At 42.5% G+C, this 19768-nt stretch overlaps 1 protein-coding gene across 3 annotated transcripts in view; it reads right to left on the bottom strand.

The window, feature by feature from the left end:
- Positions 1-19768, bottom strand: part of NEMF (nuclear export mediator factor) — a 31064-nt gene that overhangs the window by 10637 nt on the left and 659 nt on the right. For all 3 annotated transcript variants that reach the window (XM_059819380.1, XM_059819379.1, XM_059819378.1), the window contains exons 2-15: positions 18810-18878; positions 18039-18141; positions 17023-17148; positions 16789-16937; positions 16508-16575; positions 12184-12270; positions 11169-11245; positions 10565-10635; positions 10399-10474; positions 9288-9350; positions 8869-8946; positions 8285-8493; positions 6645-6830; positions 6101-6164 (exon numbers count right to left, since the gene is read on the bottom strand). In XM_059819380.1, coding sequence (XP_059675363.1) covers positions 6101-6164; positions 6645-6830; positions 8285-8493; positions 8869-8946; positions 9288-9350; positions 10399-10474; positions 10565-10635; positions 11169-11245; positions 12184-12270; positions 16508-16575; positions 16789-16937; positions 17023-17148; positions 18039-18141; positions 18810-18878 — 1426 coding nt within the window. The remainder of the gene's footprint in view (positions 1-6100; positions 6165-6644; positions 6831-8284; positions 8494-8868; positions 8947-9287; positions 9351-10398; positions 10475-10564; positions 10636-11168; positions 11246-12183; positions 12271-16507; positions 16576-16788; positions 16938-17022; positions 17149-18038; positions 18142-18809; positions 18879-19768) is intronic.

Genomic DNA, 19768 nt, shown 5'->3' on the forward strand with positions numbered 1-19768 from the left:
CTCTAAGAGAAACTACACAGAGGGTGGAGCGGAGTGAAGACACTGCGGCCAGGCTCTGTGGTAAGACGGGAACTGGAAGGTACTATGGAACTGACAAGCTGCATATTTACTACCCTGAGCTGCATATTTACCACCCTGAGCCAACAGTCTGTCATTTTTTGACAAAATACTATCCTTTGGGTGAACTTTGCTCATTATAATCACATTATAATACCAGAGAACACACCTCCATCCCAAAGCTACCCACCTCCAAGGTGCGACCACCCCTCACTGAGCTTGCACTCTGAATTTTTCTTAGTCTATACCTTTAAAAGTAAACGAGAAACTTTTACACCAATTACAACAGAAGTATGTATGACTAGAGTCACTCAAGCTCCACCTGTAAGGACAAATAATATAAAAATGGCTTAAGAGAGGAAGGATGCCAGGGAAGATACCATCGCAGACCACCTTTGACACCTGGGATCAGTCGACGGGCTGAGCCTCTCTTCCCCCCCACAGGGACGCCTTTGGGTAAGATTCGAACACTTGGTTATACTGAGTGCTTCCCCGGGAAACTTAGAAATCTCTATAGAGTTGCTTTATAACTTAACACATTTGTAGCCAGGCTATATTCCTCACATTCTTGGTATTTGCACATGCTTTGCAAGCAGTAATTTTATCACCAGCAATCCAAAAGGACTTGTGTATCTGTTGCTTCAATAAACTGCACTATTCACTAATCTAGCCGTGAGAGTTCTCATTGAACGCCACCAAAGCCCTTAAGTGTGGCTGTGCTAGTTCATGGAACGCGACTAGACTGAAAGTGTGCAGTGTTACGAGTGTATCCGTAATCGTGAGAGTTCAATACATTGAACGCGACCGGACTTGTAACACAGAAAAATTGGGCATCACTCAGAATCTAAGCCTAGCCGCCCCCAGCCCCTCTGATATCTGAGGACAAGCTGGAACGCAAGGGGGTTTATTTTCTGCCAAATTGCCTTGCCCTTTAACGCGACAGAAAAAATTGGCGTCACAGACAGGATTGCCATGGATGAATTACTGCAAAAATATAAATGTGCCCCTTCCCAGGCTGGGAAGGAGTGGGCTCAAAAGTTTTGGAAGGATGAAGAGAAAGTGGTAGAACGCATTGAGCAGTGTCAGGCTGTGCGCAGGATTGGAATGAGAAAAGGTAAAAGTGTTATCTGTGCAGTTTTAGGAGCCTGTTTATCTTGTGCTCAGCAAGAATCTAAGGAAACCCCTGCTCCCACACTAATTTCTGAAGTAGAATATACAGCTTTGAAGTCAGAAAATGAGGTATTAAAGTCATCATTGGCCTTTGAGAGGGAGACAGGGAAAAATCTCACGAGTGAAAACAAAAATCTCACGAGTGAAAACAAGAACCTTGTGAGTGAAAACAAAAATCTCACGAGTGAAAACAAAAATCTCACGAGTGAAAACAAAAATCTCACGAGTGAAAACAATCTTCTTAGACAACTATTGGAGAGGATGACTCAGTTGTTGGATAAAGTGCAACCCCCTCCCCCAGTTAAGCAAGTACGTAAATTAACGCATAGCGCAAGCACCGAAACTTGGGATGGTGACATTTGGTTTGACAGTGATGATGAAGAGGTTAAAAAGACCCCTGATTCCGAACCTCAATTGATTCCCTTACGACCCTTGGTTAAAACTGAGACTGCTGTTAATGATGATGATGAGATCCACACTACTGTGCGTACAATTCCGTGGTCACCAGCAGAACTGATAAAATTACAAGAGAAATACTCAAGGCAGTCAGGAGAATCAGAAGTTGAGTATGTGTGGCGAGTTTCTCTTGAGGGGGGAGACCGAATTATGTTAAGTGAAGAAGAAGCTGGAAGCTTTTGGGGACCAGGAGTATTTTTAACTACCACACCAGGGGATCATAATTATTCTTTAACTGCACGAGCTGCATGCTGGGCAGGTGGTATAGACCCTCAGGAGAGGGGGGAACCACTGGAGATTAAAGCTACAGGCTACTCCGACCTGGCTGCAGCAGTACAGAAAGCAGCCTGCCTACAAGCAATGTATGAGAGAAATGAGTTAAGGAAATCCCCGATACTAGCTCCCATCAACCCAGCACGGTTAACCCCTCTCATTCGTGGCCTCCCTGACTGTCTCAAGGTGTTTGTAGCAAATACTCAAGATCGCTTACAAGCTGCTCGCGCAGATGCTGATCGTGGTCATAGTCAAGGTCGGCACACCCCCATACACACCTGGAGCAAATGTGTACAAGAAATAGATAGATACGGACGCCGAGTGGGCTGGGTCAGTTCGTCCAGTGGAAAACCCCCTGATCATGCCCGGCAAGTTTGCCAAGTTCACATCCAAACCCCTAAATCCAATGGGAGGTTCAAACCTGATAAGGAATCAGGCACAATAAAATTGAGTCTGTCAGAAACATCTATACCCTTACCCCCCTCTAAAATTGCCAATGTTCGGCAATATTCGTTGCCAGCAACAGCCCTTACGGGGATTGACGGGGTGGTGATGGAATTGGAGGAAAGAGACATCATTAAAAGGACTCATTCACCTTACAATTCACCGGTGTGGCCAGTAAAGAAACCAACCGGGCAGTGGCATTTTACAGCAGATTATCGACAGTTAAATGCTGATACTGCACCTTTAACTGCTGCAGTTCCAAACATTCCCCCACTACCGCTCACAACGCTTTGGCTAAGGTCCTAGCAGAGATTCCTGTTCCACCTGACAGCATGGTATATAACAAATCAGGAAAAGTACACTGGATTAACACCCGGTGGATCTCACCCTCTTTTAACCCTGCCGGTCGAATACGACTGAGCATGCTTTTGTTTTCTTGTGTTCACAGGAATCCTGAATGAACTGCGCGTGAACAGATGAATTAAAGAACCATTGAAGATAATCTTAAAATGCAACTAATGACTTGAATTAAAAATAAAATTAATTAATTAATTAAAATTAAAACAATTTATGCTGACTCTTCCAAACCTGAAAACTATAATACTGAGTGTTACAAAATAACCGAACCAAATTCAGATTGCTGGTATAATTTTACCTTCACCAAACCTATACTTGTATACTGTATTTGGGGCAACAGAGGCACAGAATTATTATTTGAATTTATGATTGCTACAGTAACATCTGTGCCACTTGTAAAGGATAAGAAACCTCTGTCCCCACAAATCTTTAAAAATATACCAGCTCGGCCTCCTATTAGTCTAACTCCTCACACCTTCAACACCGGTCCTTACATAATTAAAATTACTGGTCAACAACAAGTACTGTTTAATCCATCATATTCCCTCAAACGTGTGGAATTAGCAATGCAGACCAATATCTCTGCAATTAGACCTACCTGTTCACCATTCCCGAGCACATCCTACACAGGATGGTCAGCATGGTTACACGGACGGACCCTCATCTCTCCAAAACGATCAAAGAGAGATGTGACTGGTGTCTTAGGAACAGGACTGGGAGTCCTAAACAGCATAGATGCTGAGGTACTTGCTAATAAACTAGTCACAATAACCAGTGATCTAAATAAATTGAAACACCCTTTACAATCTTCTATTTCAGCTCTGGGAACAAACCAATGGCTCTTATTGGACATATTGCCTCGGTGGGGAGAGGTAAATGAGAAGGACCACCAGTTGATTACAGATGCACTTGATGTGGCCCAAAATAACATTTCTCTGGCCCTCAGTTGTGTCCAAGCTCAGCTGTGGATGCAACCAATGGCAGCTGCAATTATACAGGAAGGTGAGGAAGGCACCTTACCTACTGAAATTCGGAAGATAATTTGGGACAATGCAATTGAATTCGAAAAGAAATTCCAGTCCTGCTGGTACTTGGTCAATTTTACTTTTGACTCCACTGACAGCAAAGCCACAGCTTTTGTTTTAACCATATACAATGCTTCGGTATATACAATATACCCCATCATTGCACTGGGAATGAACCGACATGGAACTATACTCTATCCTATAGAGCATAGAGTATGGGCCCAATGAAATGGAAACAAATGGCAAACTGTTGATGTTGATGCATGCATTGTGCGAGAACAACAAGGGTTCATTTGTGAAAGTAATACCATCAAAGCCCAAGACATCTGTCTTGATACAGAACAAAACATTTGTCATTTTGAAATACATCCCGATGAAAATCCCAAAACTATACTTGTATATACTGGAAATGGATGTGTTTGCATGAGAACCCTTTGTGATTCTATACTTGCAGATGAAACTACTGTAAATAATAATAACCCCTCAAATATCTGTATCTGTAATTTCACTGAAATTAGAGGATGTGACTTCAATTATTCAGCTCCTGTCACAACTCATCAACTGCTACAATCTAACTATACTTTATTTCAAAACCTACTGTCTGCTCCTATTGGAATGAATCTCACACTGGTGAAAAGACTTTTACAACATGAGGATCTGAAGCAATTGTTGAAAGAGGTTCAAGAGAATGGACAAAGGACTCTAATTACTGTCCATCACGATACAGAGGAGATCCACCGAGTGTTGGAAAGAGTTAAAAGAGACGGAGAACGTGAGTGGTGGGACATCCTTTTTGGATGGTCCCCAAGTGCCACAGGAACCCTCAACAAAATACTTCACCCTGTTGTTCTTTTATTAATACTCACTATATTGTGTTTTATTGTGATGCTCATTCTATATGTTAAACTGTGGGTTATGATGAAACGCTTAGCTCATCTAGTATCCCAAAAAGATGCATACATACTTGATAATCCTCACAACGAGAACACATGTGATATTCCCACTTCCTTCTAAATATTGTGAAGCTTGAGTGAGTATAGTCACGGGGTGGATTATGTGGAATAATTGCTGGAGGTAATTTAGGAATTAAATTTATATTAAAGGTACAGCATTGAAGAAGTCTTCAGGGTGGAGTGTGGCGAATATGCAAGGAATCCATCCCACAGAAGTTCCCTAGGCAACCTTAGATGTTGGCAACACCAGGGGAGCTTGGTGCGCTGACTCTAAGAGAAACTACACGGAGGGTGGAGCGGAGTGAAGACACTGCGGCCAGGCTCTGTGGTAAGACGGGAACTGGAAGGTACTATGGAACTGACAAGCTGCATATTTACTACCCTGAGCTGCATATTTACCACCCTGAGCCAACAGTCTGTCATTTTTTGACAAAATACTATCCTTTGGGTGAACTTTGCTCATTATAATCACATTATAATACCAGAGAACACACCTCCATCCCAAAGCTACCCACCTCCAAGGTGCGACCACCCCTCACTGAGCTTGCGCTCTGAATTTTTCTTAGTCTATACCTTTAAAAGTAAACGAGAAACTTTTACACCAATCACAATAGAGGTATGTATGACTAGAGTCACTCAAGCTCCACCTGTAAGGACAAATAATATAAAAATGGCTTAAGAGAGGAGGGATGCCAGGGAAGATACCATCGCAGACCACCTTTGACACCTGGGATCAGTCGACGGGCTGAGCCTCTCTTCCCCCCCACAGGGACGCCTTTGGCTAAGATTCGAACACTTGGGTATACTGAGTGCTTCCCCGGGAAACTTAGAAATCTCTATAGAGTTGCTTTATAACTTAACACATTTGTAGCCAGGCTATATTCCTCACATTCTTGGTATTTGCACATGCTTTGCAAGCAGTAATTTTATCACCGGCAATCCAAAAGATCTTGTGTATCTGTTGCTTCAATAAACTGCACTATTCACTAATCTAGCCGTGAGAGTTCTCATTGAACACCACCAAAGCCCTTAAGTGTGGCTGTGCTAGTTCATGGAACGCGACTAGACTGAAAGTGTGCAGTGTTACGAGTGTATCCGTAATCGTGAGAGTTCAATACATTGAACGCGACCGGAGTTGTAACACAGAAAAATTGGGCATCACTCAGAATCTAAGCCTAGCCGCCCCCAGCCCCTCTGATATCTGAGGACAAGCTGGAACGCAAGGGGGTTTATTTTCTGCTAAATTGCCTTGCCCTTTAACGCGACAATGTCTCGTTAGGACTACCTAGACCAACTTAGGATTTTCCAGTGATCAGTGACAGGGACTTTGCTTTTAAGTATCTTCTAAAAAGACAGAAAAAATACCTTTTCTGCAGCTTCTACTGTCTTCTGAGTTTTCTTAGCTGCATGCCTTTTGTGATCATAGTACCTGCAAAACACAAGTTAGTTTGTATCTGAAATCCCAGCAGATTCACTCATTTTTAGAATATACTTATCACAGTCCTCTACATTTGTCATCAGCATTCAGTTTGGAGAGGATTGCTTTTTTAGCCCAGATCTTCAGCTTAGGTTTTCACTTCAGATGAAGTAAGTCCCCTCCTCAGACAGACAGCGCACTGTGTTTGGGTTAACGTGTGGCAAAAGTAGCCATTTTGTTCCACGGGTGACCGTGCAGAATTGTACTCGAAATTAATGTGACAGCTAGAGACTAGCTGCTATGCAACAGTGAGATACTGGGTTTGAACCAAGAAAATGCACATCCTAGAGCTCAGGGCAAGCGACCCATTTCAATTTCTAACTTCTATTTTTAACAAGATATACAGAGAGCCCTCCCTATGATGTTATTACTAACAACTGCACGCATACAGAAACTTCTACTACCAAAGCAGACATTTACTGTAAACCTTACTTTTTGGCATTGGCATATGCAGACAAACTGAGATCAACATCAACTAAAGACGGTTTGTTTTTCTGAGGTTTCTTCAACTGTTTAGTTTTATTCTTTTTCTTTTTTCCCTTTGGTTCTTCCGTTTCTTCTTTATCTAAATCAGCAGCATCCTCCTCCTCTTCCTCTTCAGATAACACATACGGGTTCCTAAAAACACACGACATCATATGATTAAGATAAGAGAACTGGTTATTTTTTACCCTTAGTGCAATGCACTCCTATTCTCTCATGAAGACCGGAAATGGCCTAAGGAACCCTTAAACCATTTTCACTGTGCAGCCGCAGGAAGGCCCCAGGATGCCTTACATGCAAGTCCGTTTATGTCTTGGAGTCAGCCAAAGCTTGGGGGAAAAAAGAAAACAAAAGCAGAAGGTAAAGAGCCCAAATTTTCCAATCCAAGGAGGTGACATTTTCGAAGGTGATTTCTTCTATCAGAGGATATACATCCATGCTATCAACCTAGAGAAAAATCTAGCCTTAAATTGAAGAACAGCTCCAAAGATCTACTTTCATAAAGTAAAAGAAACACAAGACATTCTATACGTGATCGCCGCATGAAAAAAGAACAGTTACATCATCATACTGACTCATTGAACAGGACAGCAATGCGCTGGTTTAAAACCTCAAAAAATATCTGCTCCACTGTTTTCGAAGAGGTATGCTGAGGACACACTAGCTGGATTTGTAATTTGCTCCTCGCCAGGACATTAAATCCTGCTCGATACAGCTGTACTAAGTCTGTGTAGCAAAAGGTGGTGGAGCAGCATAAAATAACATTGTTCATAAAGGAAAACATATCTCCATAGTCCTCTGTACTAAGGATGCATGATTCAACACTCGGACTGACTGAGTGGTTTGATCAGCAAAGCGATCACTACTCACTACTAAAACAGACAAAGAGAGACTGATGACACAGTTGTCAACACAGAACTCCCTCCTGAATCTATACACTAACACTTCTGAAAATGAGGTAACTAAAACTTCATAAATTAACTTTGCCACATTACAGCTTTCATACCAAAAGTTCTAGCTAGAAAAAAGAAATTCTCACTTTTTTATCTCTAGCATCCTGATACAGTGTCAGATAAGGTTTTTAAAGACACTCCAAATACTGCCTCACTGCCAGTTCTCTCATCAGGACTTCTACAAGAACCAGCATCAAAACTTGCAGCTCACAACAGCTGCAATCTTGAACCATCAGCCTTTCCCTGGACTGCCGTTAGCAGTCAGCAGCATTGAAAGGGGTGGGATCTGACGTGAATTTTAGATCAAAGAGTAAAGCAGAGAGAGTTAACTGACAGACTGGAGCTTTGGACCTACTGGACTGCTTTAGGACACCTTCCAATGGTTTAGAATATAGTCAGACAGACTCTGAAAATACTAAACTAAAAACTGTTACAGTAACTAAATTACTATTATTTTTAAAAGCAAAAAAGAAGGCATCCCTCTCCGCTCACAGAACTATGTTCTCTTCATGCTGCTGTAAAAAAACCTGAACCATTTAAATACCAATGCACAAGCTAAAAGGACGCCTCTCTCCTATGCAGCTCACACAGTCAGTCCTACGTGCATTTGGTACAGGTGATCTGCAATGTACTTACCTCAGCAGCATTGTGATATGGTTTGTCTGAAGCTTCAATTCTTTGATTGCACTTGCAACGGGGTCTCCCTGCGCTTGAGCTTCTTTAACAATCGCTCCGATCTCTGTCCAGTCTATCTGGTTGGCTAACGCACTACGGACCACCTGGATGGCTCGGTCGACAATCTCCAAGTTCATTTCTATAAGTTCTCCTTTTATCTTATCAGCTTCCTTAAGGAAAGAAAAAGGTTTACATCCCTTGAAGCTAAACACACACTCAGGAATAGTTTAAAAAAAATAAAAGTAGTAATTAATATTGAGATGAAGAATAGCATTGAAGTGATCACACAGGACAACGGCCAACTTGGCTCCCGCAAGCAGAGCAGCACAAGCAAATTTTGGCAAGAGAGGTACAAAGCACTCGTAAGGAAGCAGAGCCCCACTGGGCAGTCCTAGGCTCCCTGAGGGGCTACAGGGTGCTCAGTGACAACGGAAGGCTTCACCGTGGGATCTAACGCTGACCATAGCAATGCAGACCAGCAGGTACAACTCTTCAAGAAACATTACGTAGCTTCTTAGTTAAAAAAAAAAAAATCTCAGTCTTACCTGAGCTTGCTGAAGAGCTTCTAGTCTGTGCTCATGGTCCCTACGGACATTTTCAAGTTTCTTCAATGCTTGTTTTTCCTTTCATAAATAAGAAAAATGGAAAAATAGATATACAAATGGCATCTTATCACCTAATCACTGCAAGACATTCAATAGAGCATTTCAGCACAGAAAAATACAGCAGTGTAAGAGGTGCAGAGTCTCCAAAATATTGTTGTTAATGCTATTACTTGTATTCCAAGCAGAACCAAATGCTGCATTATACATCTTGAAATCCACTCCCTGACCATCACTGACTCAGCATTTCCATAGCAAGAATAAGGAATGACACCTCCCTCACCCCAGGCTACAAGAGCCAAATGAAGCATTTGAAGCTCAGAGAGCCACCTCAGCTGCCCCACTCTTAGATGACAGCATACCTGCTGCAATGCTTTCAGATCAATTTTCTGTCCCTCTAGCTTGGAGTAGAACTCATCTGCTGCCTGCAAGAGAAAATCAGTTTTAAGAATCTCCAAGTTGCACTAACTTACACCAGCAACAAGCAGGCAGAGGAGGTTCCGCTCAAGAGAGGTGGTTGCAAAGCACTAGAAGAGGAGACAGATGCTAAAACAGGGTTCGGTAACTTCCTCCATTCTACCTTCACATGAGATGAGTTCTGCAAGACACTCAAGGATATGTCTCACTGCAAACCAGGGGTTATGCACAAGTAAATAAGCAGCCAAACCATAGCCCACGTTTTTTTGCTACGAAATGATGAAAAGGAAGCTGCTGTTTGACACAGTGTGATCTTCAGATTAAACGATTGCAGTGATAGACCTGTCTGCCCTGAATGCCTGCTGCTTCAACAGGTCAATTAAAAAAAACCAAACAAACAACAAAAAACCTAGACAGTACGCCTAAGAACTGCTCCTGGTGTTCCAGTTGCCAGACACTGTGCTTAAAACAAAAGAAGAGGAAGGTTTTAGGCTGCTTAGATCATCAGTGCTGTGAAGGAGATGACAGAAATTCAGACAAGAAGCAGGCAGGAAATTGAGATGGGAATTTTGGAGATCAAGGTCAGGAACAACACGCAGTTAAGATGTTAATGAGTCAAGGACCAGGAAGGACAACACTCAAGGAAATACTAAATCAGGTGCCTGGAGCTTTCAAAGTAGTAACTGGAAAAGTGTAAATGTGATGACTGTTTGCCTCCAGCAATAATTCAGCATCTGAACTCTCCACTAACAAAATGTTTGACCAGGACCGATACCAGCCACTTTCCTTACAGGTTGAAGACACACCTCCACTCAGCGCCACATGCCCTATTTCAGCTACAGGATCTAACTGAGTTAATAAAGACAACACTGCTCCTCAGTAGCCTATAGGCCCTGCTTTAGTTGGCCTTTTCTGCATAAAACATTTATCCATAAAATTAATCATCTCTTCCAAGGTCTATGTTTTCATTAACAACTTCTGCACTATATTTTAGTTACTCTTTTTAGCATCAGTCAATTAAAGCACTTAAGTACAGTATCAGCAAAAGCACTGTACCTTATTGAATGAGTCAAATTCCAAGTACGGACATTTTGAATGTTGAGAAAACAAGAAAGGATGAAATTCCTCATATCTGTAAAATACACATTTGATATTATCACCTGAAAACTAATTTATGTTACGCAGACTAGTAGAAAAAGAAATAAATACTTCAAATATTTACGTGTAGATATCTTCTGCTGGTTTATCTGGTTCCAGACTTGGCTTTTTCTCCCTTTTCTGGATAATGTAACCCTAAGAGAATATATAAATACGTCATCAGCATTTGTCTTTGAAAAGGACCCCCCTTATCTTGGCAAGGCAGCAAGTTTTAGGTGCTAACCAACTGATCAGCACAAGACAATAACTCATTCTAGCAGGGAGACCTTGTGGCAGAAGAGATGTGATTGCTGACTAAAGCCCTGACCGCTTGCTTGTCTTGTCTCCAGCTTATTCCAGAAAAAAAGGTGAACTTCTCTTACAAACCTCAGGACTATCCTGTAGCTTACCACACACACGCACAGTTTACATGCCGAACAGTGTGACCTGCTATTAAAACACAAGTGCAATTCTCATAGGACCTACATAATCTGCTTGTAAATTATTTAGTTGCTGCACATCCAGTGCAAGGAAGCAATTTTTATTCCCCATCACTACCTGGAGCCCAAGCTCACAGAATAAAACCTGTAGCTAATAACACCAGCAACAAGCATGCGCTGAACAATACCCGCCTACCAATTCTGCAATTCCTGCGTAACTGATAACAACGTTGCCCAACTGAGACCCACCTTTCCACTGAAGTTGTCAGTTAGCGTCATATATTCTTCCGCTTTCTCTAAAGCACTAAGCACTTTTTCAATATTTTCTAAAGAGAGAGGGGGGAGGAGAGGAAAAATTTAAAACACCTAGAACAGAAAGATATTTTTATATAAACATAGCACAACAGCAAATCAACAAAAGGCCCAGGCAACTGTTCTTCCAGTTAAGTGCCTGAAGCAACCTGTCCAACCTAACCATGTAAGTAGGATTCTAGCATGTCCCAAAAATAAAACTGCAGATATCCTTTACCCCCTGGTGCTTCACTACAGCAATTACTGTTCATTTTAAACAGGAGCCTCAGTATGCATGTTTTATCTGGGGAATTTTTAATTAAAAAAACTATACAGGTATTTCTAATACATAATTATTCAAGTTTCAGGAAATAAAATAGACCACTAGCACGTTATAAAACTGCAGAAGCAAAGCATAAACTAGTAGCTGTGAGAAGTTATTTGCTTGATATAAAGTTGATTTATTAAGTACCATAATGCAGTAGGAAGTAACAAATCCTTTTGATTTATGGCAAATATAAAGCACACAAGAAAAACAAGACAACAGAAAAAATCTATTCTGACTTTACTACCAAATTCATGATTTCCCAATAAATGTAGAGCTGCTACTTTATCAAATCCCCTCCCTGTTTGCTATAGATAAAGGAAGACTTTGATGCTAAATCTTCTACACAGGATTCTTGTAAAATATCCCTTTGCATAGCCAGAGTTCACCTGATATTTAAGGTAGTATCTCATTATAAAATCATTTAGACTACAGGAGTAATCTGATCTTTTAATTCCGATGTATGCAGAATTCAAGAGTTTTAATGTGAACAAGGTTGGTCCCCAACCTAAAAACATTACAGTATATAACCACATGGTCAGAACTACAGGTTTAAGAATTACTCATCTCTTTGGAAAAAAATGCTACATAGACATAAAAGTTACCATATATGTAGTATGGCCTTTTAAAATATTATTTCCTACATACCTTTACTTTCCATATGCTGGTCTATTTTGACAAAACCAGAAAATCCAGCTTCTATAAGGCAGTGCTCAATGAGGGTGGCTCCATAAGCTGTTAAAAAAAAAAGAATCATCATCTGTAGCAAACATTCACAATGAAATTTGTATTCACATTAAAATCATGAGAACTGTTTCAACAAGCTACAGCCATGAAGCTATAGTCAATCCTTAGAGAGGCTGGGGAGAGCAAGGGAGTTGTGGCCCCGAATTCAGGAGGCAGAGCCCAGAGAGAGCGGATGACCAGGACTCCCGTGGTGGCCCTCTCAGAAATGCTCCTTGGCTGGGCAGAGCAGCTGGGTTTCAGCTCATGGCTGATGAGTTCTTACAAACTTAAGGTTCATCTGGAACTGGAAAAGGTCTAGGACAGGATGAGGACGTACATGAAGGATGGGCTTCATGTTGGCCAATGTTGCAATGAAACCTTTACATTTACAAGGGGGTAGGAAAGTTTCTGAACTGAAGAGTGTAGGAAACCCAACAAGGGTGGCAAACTGCCTGGCTTAGGAGAATGTATTACAAAGGGTGAAGCCATACAAACTCTGCAGCTTCAAATAAAGAATTGGGAAAAAGCTGGCAATGCCAAATGTGAAACACAAGTGACAAAAGAAACAGATGCAGCCCTATTTGAACAGGGTGTAGAGAAGGAGCAAATGAAAACAGATATATAAGCTCCTAGAAAGACACTGAAAGACTAAGAAACAAGATGAGGCCATGGAAAACCAGGTTTAACTTAGAACACTGGGAAGAAGCAAAGCAGAAACATGGATGAAGGAAGACAACCACTGGCACAGTGCAGCATCAAGCTTAGAATGATTTAGGTGACCTTAGAGTAGGCAAGCAGCATGCTGGAGTCCAAACAAATTAACAAGATAACCACTTGGAAAGAAAACCAGCACAATCCCATGGGAATGAAAACCCAGGGCTACATCTGGGACATGAGGTATTAGGGCTACAGTATGAAGTGCCTGAGCAGAGCTGCTGGTCACCCTAACGTGCAGAGGGACAGCCAAGAGATTGTGAAAGCAGGACACAACACAGCTAACTCAGGTTTCAATCATCCCAGCCTGGCTGGATAGATGACATGTCATGGTACAAGGCTGACACTAAAATTTACCCAGATCCATGCTAGCACAACAAAAGCCCAAGAAATCTCCTATAGGCATTCGCAGCTCAAAAGGGAAGATTACATAAAGCAAGGAAGCTTCTTAGAAGGAAACAAATTAAGACAAACAATAAAAGGCAATATCTGCAAACAGCCCGCAGGCTATTTAAAGATGCTATTTTGGAGGTTCAGAACAAATGCATATCACTTAATAAACAGTGTTTCAGAAAAATCCAAGGAAGGCTGGCATGACTAAACATCAGGTTAAGAGAAACTGTTAAAAGCAAAAAGTTATCTGAAGTTGTGTCCCTTGTGGAAAATGAGAGACCAAACTCTGGCAGGTGAATGTAAAACACAGCAACACTGGTCAAAATTAATCTTAAGAAAATCTGAAAAAAAAAACCCATGAAGATTAATAATAAAGCCTTTTCCAGATATATCATAACCAGAAAGCCTGCTAGAATCAGTACGTTCAAGAAACAATTAAGGTGCAAAAGGAACACTCAGATATGACAAGAGCAGGAAAATTCAATTTATGTCTTGAGTGTCATTCATAGTGTAGGGGCACAGGGAAGCTCTGGCTGGAATGTTTCTCTGCAGGCAGTATGTCAGAAAATCTGCCTCAAATCCAGTTGTCAGAAGAGGTGATGAATCCAACAGACAAAACTAACAGCAGTAAATCCTCAAGATCATGCAGTGCTCAGCCAGGCGTTTAAAAGAACTCAAGGATGGAAATGCCAAACCGTTAACTGTAGCTTGCAACGTCTCTCTTGCCTTAGCAGCAGAGGCACAAGGAGGTTAATGCACTGGCAATTTAAAAAAGGGACTAGAAAACTATCAACTCTTTTTAGCCTAAAGACTAAAACTAGCAGATATCTTTGCACTAGATACAGAAGAGCCAGCACAGTTCTGTATTTTGCATCATAACTCTACAAGACAGTTAAAAAGCACAAAGACAAGGGAGATCAAACAGATATGGTCTACTTGGATTTCCAGAAAGCATTTAGCAAAGCTCACCCCAAAGCTCTCACAGAAAACAAGCTGCCACTGGAAAACAGGATAGCCCCTGTCTGGATTAGGAGGCCGTTGAAAAACAGAAAACAGGGAGGTGGTATAAACTGTCAGCTTGGAGGGAGGGGGGGAATGCTGAGCTCTAGGGGGACCTACGCTAGGGCCTGCACTGATCAACTTGCACCTAACTGACCCGGGAAGGGGGAACAAAGGGTAAGGGGCAAAGCCTACTGATGAAACACAATTCATCTAAGCCATAAAGACAACAGCCAGCTGTGAAGAACTGGAGGAGACCGAGCAATAGTGAGTGATTAGCTAAAGAACTGACACATAAACTCACTATAAAACAGTATCAAATTATGCACATGAGGAAAGACTATCCTACTTCTGCATAGGCCCAACTTATCATTTCTTTTGGGAGCAAGACCTAACAACAGATGGTCCTGTGGAAACATAAGCTCAGTTGTCAGTGAACACAAAAGAGTCAAGCTGTGTGCTGGGAATTATTAGGAAAGGAATAGCGAAGAGAACAAGGGAAATCATGCCACAGTACGAATCCATGGTGCACGTCCCCTGCGAATGTTATGTACACTTTTACTTACCCCATTTCAAAATAGGCAGAGCTAGAAAAGGCACAGAGAAGGGCAACAAGGATCATCACGGGCTTGGAACAGATTCTGTACAAGGAAAGACTACGTAGGCTATGCAGTAGGCTGGTCAGTCAAGAAATGACTAAGACTTATAAAATGAGTGGTGCAGAGTTGGTAAATAGGCAGCAACTGTTCACCTTCTCTCCAAATCCAATATTAGGGCACCAAGTAAAACTGGTGAGCTGAGTTTCAGAACAAAAAAAGGAGGTGACTTTTCATGAGACAAAAAAACAGTGTGGATGCCAGAAGTTCACACAGGTTCAAAAAGAGATCTGGTAAATACATGCAAGGAAAATCCAACCCCAGCTATTAAATACAAAGATGCCTGCTGATCCGTCATGGGAAGTCTCTAAAATGTAAGACTGCTGGGATTGAGAGAGTCTTCTGGGAAACTATCAGTGTGCCTGGTAGGGCTGCAGGCTAACGACAGGGCTGGTGACCAGGTGCTGGCCCGAGGTTAAGCTATCTGAATGGGATGTGAGGAACTACAGGACACATGAGAAAATGCTGGACACGACGGTTACCAGCGTAAGAAGTGGCAAAAATTAGTGAAGCAGCAGGAGGGATGGCCAGGTTTCACAGGTGGTTAAGAAGGAGTGGGGTGAGAAACAGCCAAACTCACACGGTAACTGAAGGGAAGAATTGTGGACTTTTCAGAGAGAGGAGCCTTGCCAGGCCAGCCGTGCCTGGATAATCAGATCGCTAATACTATATAAGGCCAAGGTTACCCAAATAACAGTATCAGAAATACGAAATTTGGGTATGGATATAGCAAAACTGGGACAAATGGGGGAAAGTAATTAGCAGTGGGTTGTTTATTTAGGAGGAGACTGGTGTGGAGAAAGAGAGGGACAAGGGTGGTGAAAAAGAGAATCAAGAAATGGGGAAAGTAATACTTAGGTCTGCAAATCATGTGATCTGAGCTGTTCAGGGGTACCTGCCAGGCAATCCTCTCTGCTTGATCAACACTGACAAATCAGGAGGGTAAACCAAACTTGTTCTGACCGTGTCACACAAGTCAAGTTTCCTTCTGTGGTCAGGAAAACTGAAGCACAGGGTGCTTTGCCCAGCTACCAGAGAACACCCAGATGGACAAATCAAGCATCCTGGTATTACCACATCAGTACTTGCCTCAGGACTGGCAGCACTGGCATACTCCAATCACTTCCTAGCAACATCCTTGCCCTGACTGTACATTTACATCTCCTATTCGGTACCACTAAAGACAAGACACTGGACAAAATGCATCAAGACAGAGCTCCAACAGAGCTAATCTCAGGTGCTCATCGCTGCAGGATCACAGCAAGGCTCACCTCTTTGCGCAGTTGGCTTGGAATCAAAAAAATCTACTCTGTTTTCAAAGGCTTAGGGGTTTTCTTGTTTTTCAAATATACATAATAGTAGACTGTCATGAACAACATCCAAAAAAAAAAAAAGACTGCTTGAAGTTGTTCTAATTCTCAGCATAATCTAAACATAACATGTATTGACCCCATTTCACTTTCTATTGCAACACAAATACTTACGAAGATGTGGGTTAAGAACCCTCTTCAGTTGTTCCCCTTTGGGTGCATTTGATATTATTTCAGTTAACCTACAAAAGATAATGGAGAGTTGTCATTCCAAAGAACACTGGGTTTTAAGACTACATAGTACTGCTTAGAAGCTACAAAACATTTTCAGTTTTAAAAAAAGAAGTGCCAAATGGCCTGCGGTATGTGAAAAGACCACCCAAAGACATGCTGCCTTTCACAGTTCCAAGTAATTTGGGTTTATTCCAATACATACACCATCTAAAAGCAATTACCTTTCCAAGGTTGGCAGAGGTGCAGGTGCTTTTGCACTGTCAACTGGGTATCGTTCCCGAACCGCAAATCTGACATCATCTGCTTCATCCGTGCGAAACCTCAGAATGTTTAAAATGACGTATTCGTGGTCTGTCAGGACAACGTTACCCTGCGAGCACACCACAGGGGACCATCAGCAAAGGCCATACTCACGTGCCTACTTACCGAGGACACGCTTGGAGCTTTGCACTCACCCTGTCGTACAGCTCAATGATCAGGTGATAAGCAGCTTCATTGCTTCCAAACTGGAAGTCCACAATTCTGTCTATACCCAGCTGTTTTACGCTGACAAGCCTTCTGGTCTTTAAATGCTTACGGCACTGTCAATAATGGAGAAAATGTCTGTGAGATGATGCAAATAGACCTGCTTTTGACATTTTATACTGAAATACGTTCTTAGCTATAGATCCCTCCTGTGACGCTGACCACTTCTTACTTAATACAAACACCCTAAGGGTAAAAATGCTGATCTTGGTAATACAGAGACAAGGCAGCTCTTAGCAAAACAACACCTTGATATTTGTAACTAATATAATTCTTCCAGATTCTTAACATTAAGCCATTTTTGCCATTAAAAACTGCTATTTGTTTAGCTCAACAGGTGTCCTGCTAGTTAAAATTCAAAGGATTTATTTTACAAAAAGAACCGGGATTATCCCTGCATCCATGTATGTCGTGGAAAGCCACCCTGGAGAATCTTCGCTGAGTGATTTCAATGAGGCCGCACCCAGAATTGGTGGGCTAAGCGGACCCGTGTGAGTCAGCACTCCAGTTGCATCCCTGCAGATCTACCTGCAGGAACACAGCCTAGCAGCTTGCAGCAAGAGCTGAACCCCCAAAGCTCAGCAGACTGAACAGCAGGACTCTATTAACACAGGGTGCTGCGTCCAGGGCCTAAAAATTTGGACAATCCAACTGGAATGACAAGGACTTTGCTGGAGTAAAATTCCGAAAGGTCTGGGTGTCCCAGAAAATGTCCAGCAGATTAATATTAGACTTAATAAATTTAAATTTTCGTTGTTTCAGGCACTGAACATCAATGACGTGACCCCATGTCCACCTATGCTCTTCCCTTGTCTTCCGTCACGCACTTGATCAGGACCCACCAGGCAAATCCTGCCACTGTTTTCTTCTGTCTCCAACGACAGAACATGAACGTTGCTTTCTGATATCCAGCCATTTTCTTGAAAAGAAATTGTAGGTTAGTTACCTTCATTGCAAACCCAGATGGCATCATGTTTTTTGGCCACTCGAACTCCGTCGTGTGAATGCGTATACCAGATTCAAGCAGCAGCGTCGCCTTGCAGTCTGGTCTGTCAACAAAATAAAGACTCACCACTTGGCACATGAGCAGCCACCCCTTACCACACACCGGTTTGCACTGGAATGAGACCAAAGCACCACAAACCAGCGGCACACTATCTACAGAAAACACTGTTGCCAAAACCAGTAAAGCCCATAGTGCCGCAGCCAGGCTGACAGCAAAAGGACATCCACGTTTTCAGTTTATGGATAATTTGGCCAAGCAAAATGCTTGGCAAGCAATGGAGTTAAAAATTCTCCAACAGAACTGAAGGCAAGCAGATAAGCAAGGGTCCATCTCAGATACCACTGGCGTGGACAGGTCAGTGACGTGACACCAGCCCTACCTCCCATTTGGCCTGAGCACCAGTATCACTTACTAAGTGTCGCTCTTCATTCCTCCCCTCTCTTCCCTCCCCACAAAAAGAAACAATGACAATTGTGTGGTTTTACACTGTCACCTTTGGCCTTTTGTATATTTTCTGCAGTATTTCACACTTCATATGCTATCTCCCAAGAACTTCCTGGGTAAAAATTACTGCATTTTATCAAAGAACAATAGAATTTCACTGAACACTAGTCAGAAAAGCCACACACCTGTCAACAGAAATTGCATACACACAAAAAAATCTAACTCACATATGTACAGTAACAGCATAAAGAAATTTAAAGTTCTTACTTTTGCAGGCGAATAAGATAAGTCTTATTATCCACATCATAAACATTGTTTACTCTCATTCCCAATAAGCTGTCAAAAAGAAAATACATGCTTTGGACAATACCATACACAAACCACACAAGTGGCTGAAAAAAATCCCAGTGATAATTAAAATATACAGAAGTGCAAGTTATGATAGATTACCAAGCAGTAACTGAAGAGGCAGCAAAGGAAGATTAATGGAATGAGCTGGAAGCCGAACAACCAAACGATGGAGAAATTGCTATTAAAAAGTGCAACAAGCTAAACAAGTTGAAGCAAGAACAGCCACTGCGGACCAGCAGCTTCTGGATCTCCAGCACAGGATGGAGGCCAGGCTGCCGGCTCCTGCAAGCGCTCCTCTTTGTGGCAGGGATGCAAAATTTACTGGTTATACTGGGGCACTTTACTCTTCCAGGCTAACTTCTGCGTCACTTGGGTAGCCCTTTGCCAGCATGCAGGACTAGGATTCCCAGTACAAGCACAGAAAGGGCCTGGGGGGTCAATCTCATCATCATTTTGTTCTGCGTGGGGCTGAATATGCAGAATGCCCTGGACACAAGAAGGGTATGAGAGCTCCACGGGGGATGGATGTGAGATGCATTAGAGCTTTCCAGCTGGGTGGGAGAGTATACGACAAACCATAGGACCTCCCCCACGTAAAGGAGAAAGGGAGAGCACTCAGTCGCTCTGCAGGGAGAGGCTGGGGGACAGGAGCAGGGCAATGAGGGGGTGATCAAGAGCACCAGGCCTTCCCTGATGGTGTGACAGGGGAGGCAGAGAGGACTCAGTGCTCTGTGGCAGGAAGATGTGCTGGGGGCCCCCCAGGCAGCATCAGACAGGCCCTGTGCTGCCCCACAGCGCTGCAGCACATGACAGAGAGGAGCAGCCCACCACCCAGCAAAGCGTGGGGCTGGGCTCCCCAGAGGGCTCACGCAGTC

Source organism: Gavia stellata, chromosome 7, assembly GCF_030936135.1.
Source record: "Gavia stellata isolate bGavSte3 chromosome 7, bGavSte3.hap2, whole genome shotgun sequence".
Classification (NCBI taxonomy): Eukaryota; Metazoa; Chordata; class Aves; order Gaviiformes; family Gaviidae; genus Gavia; species Gavia stellata.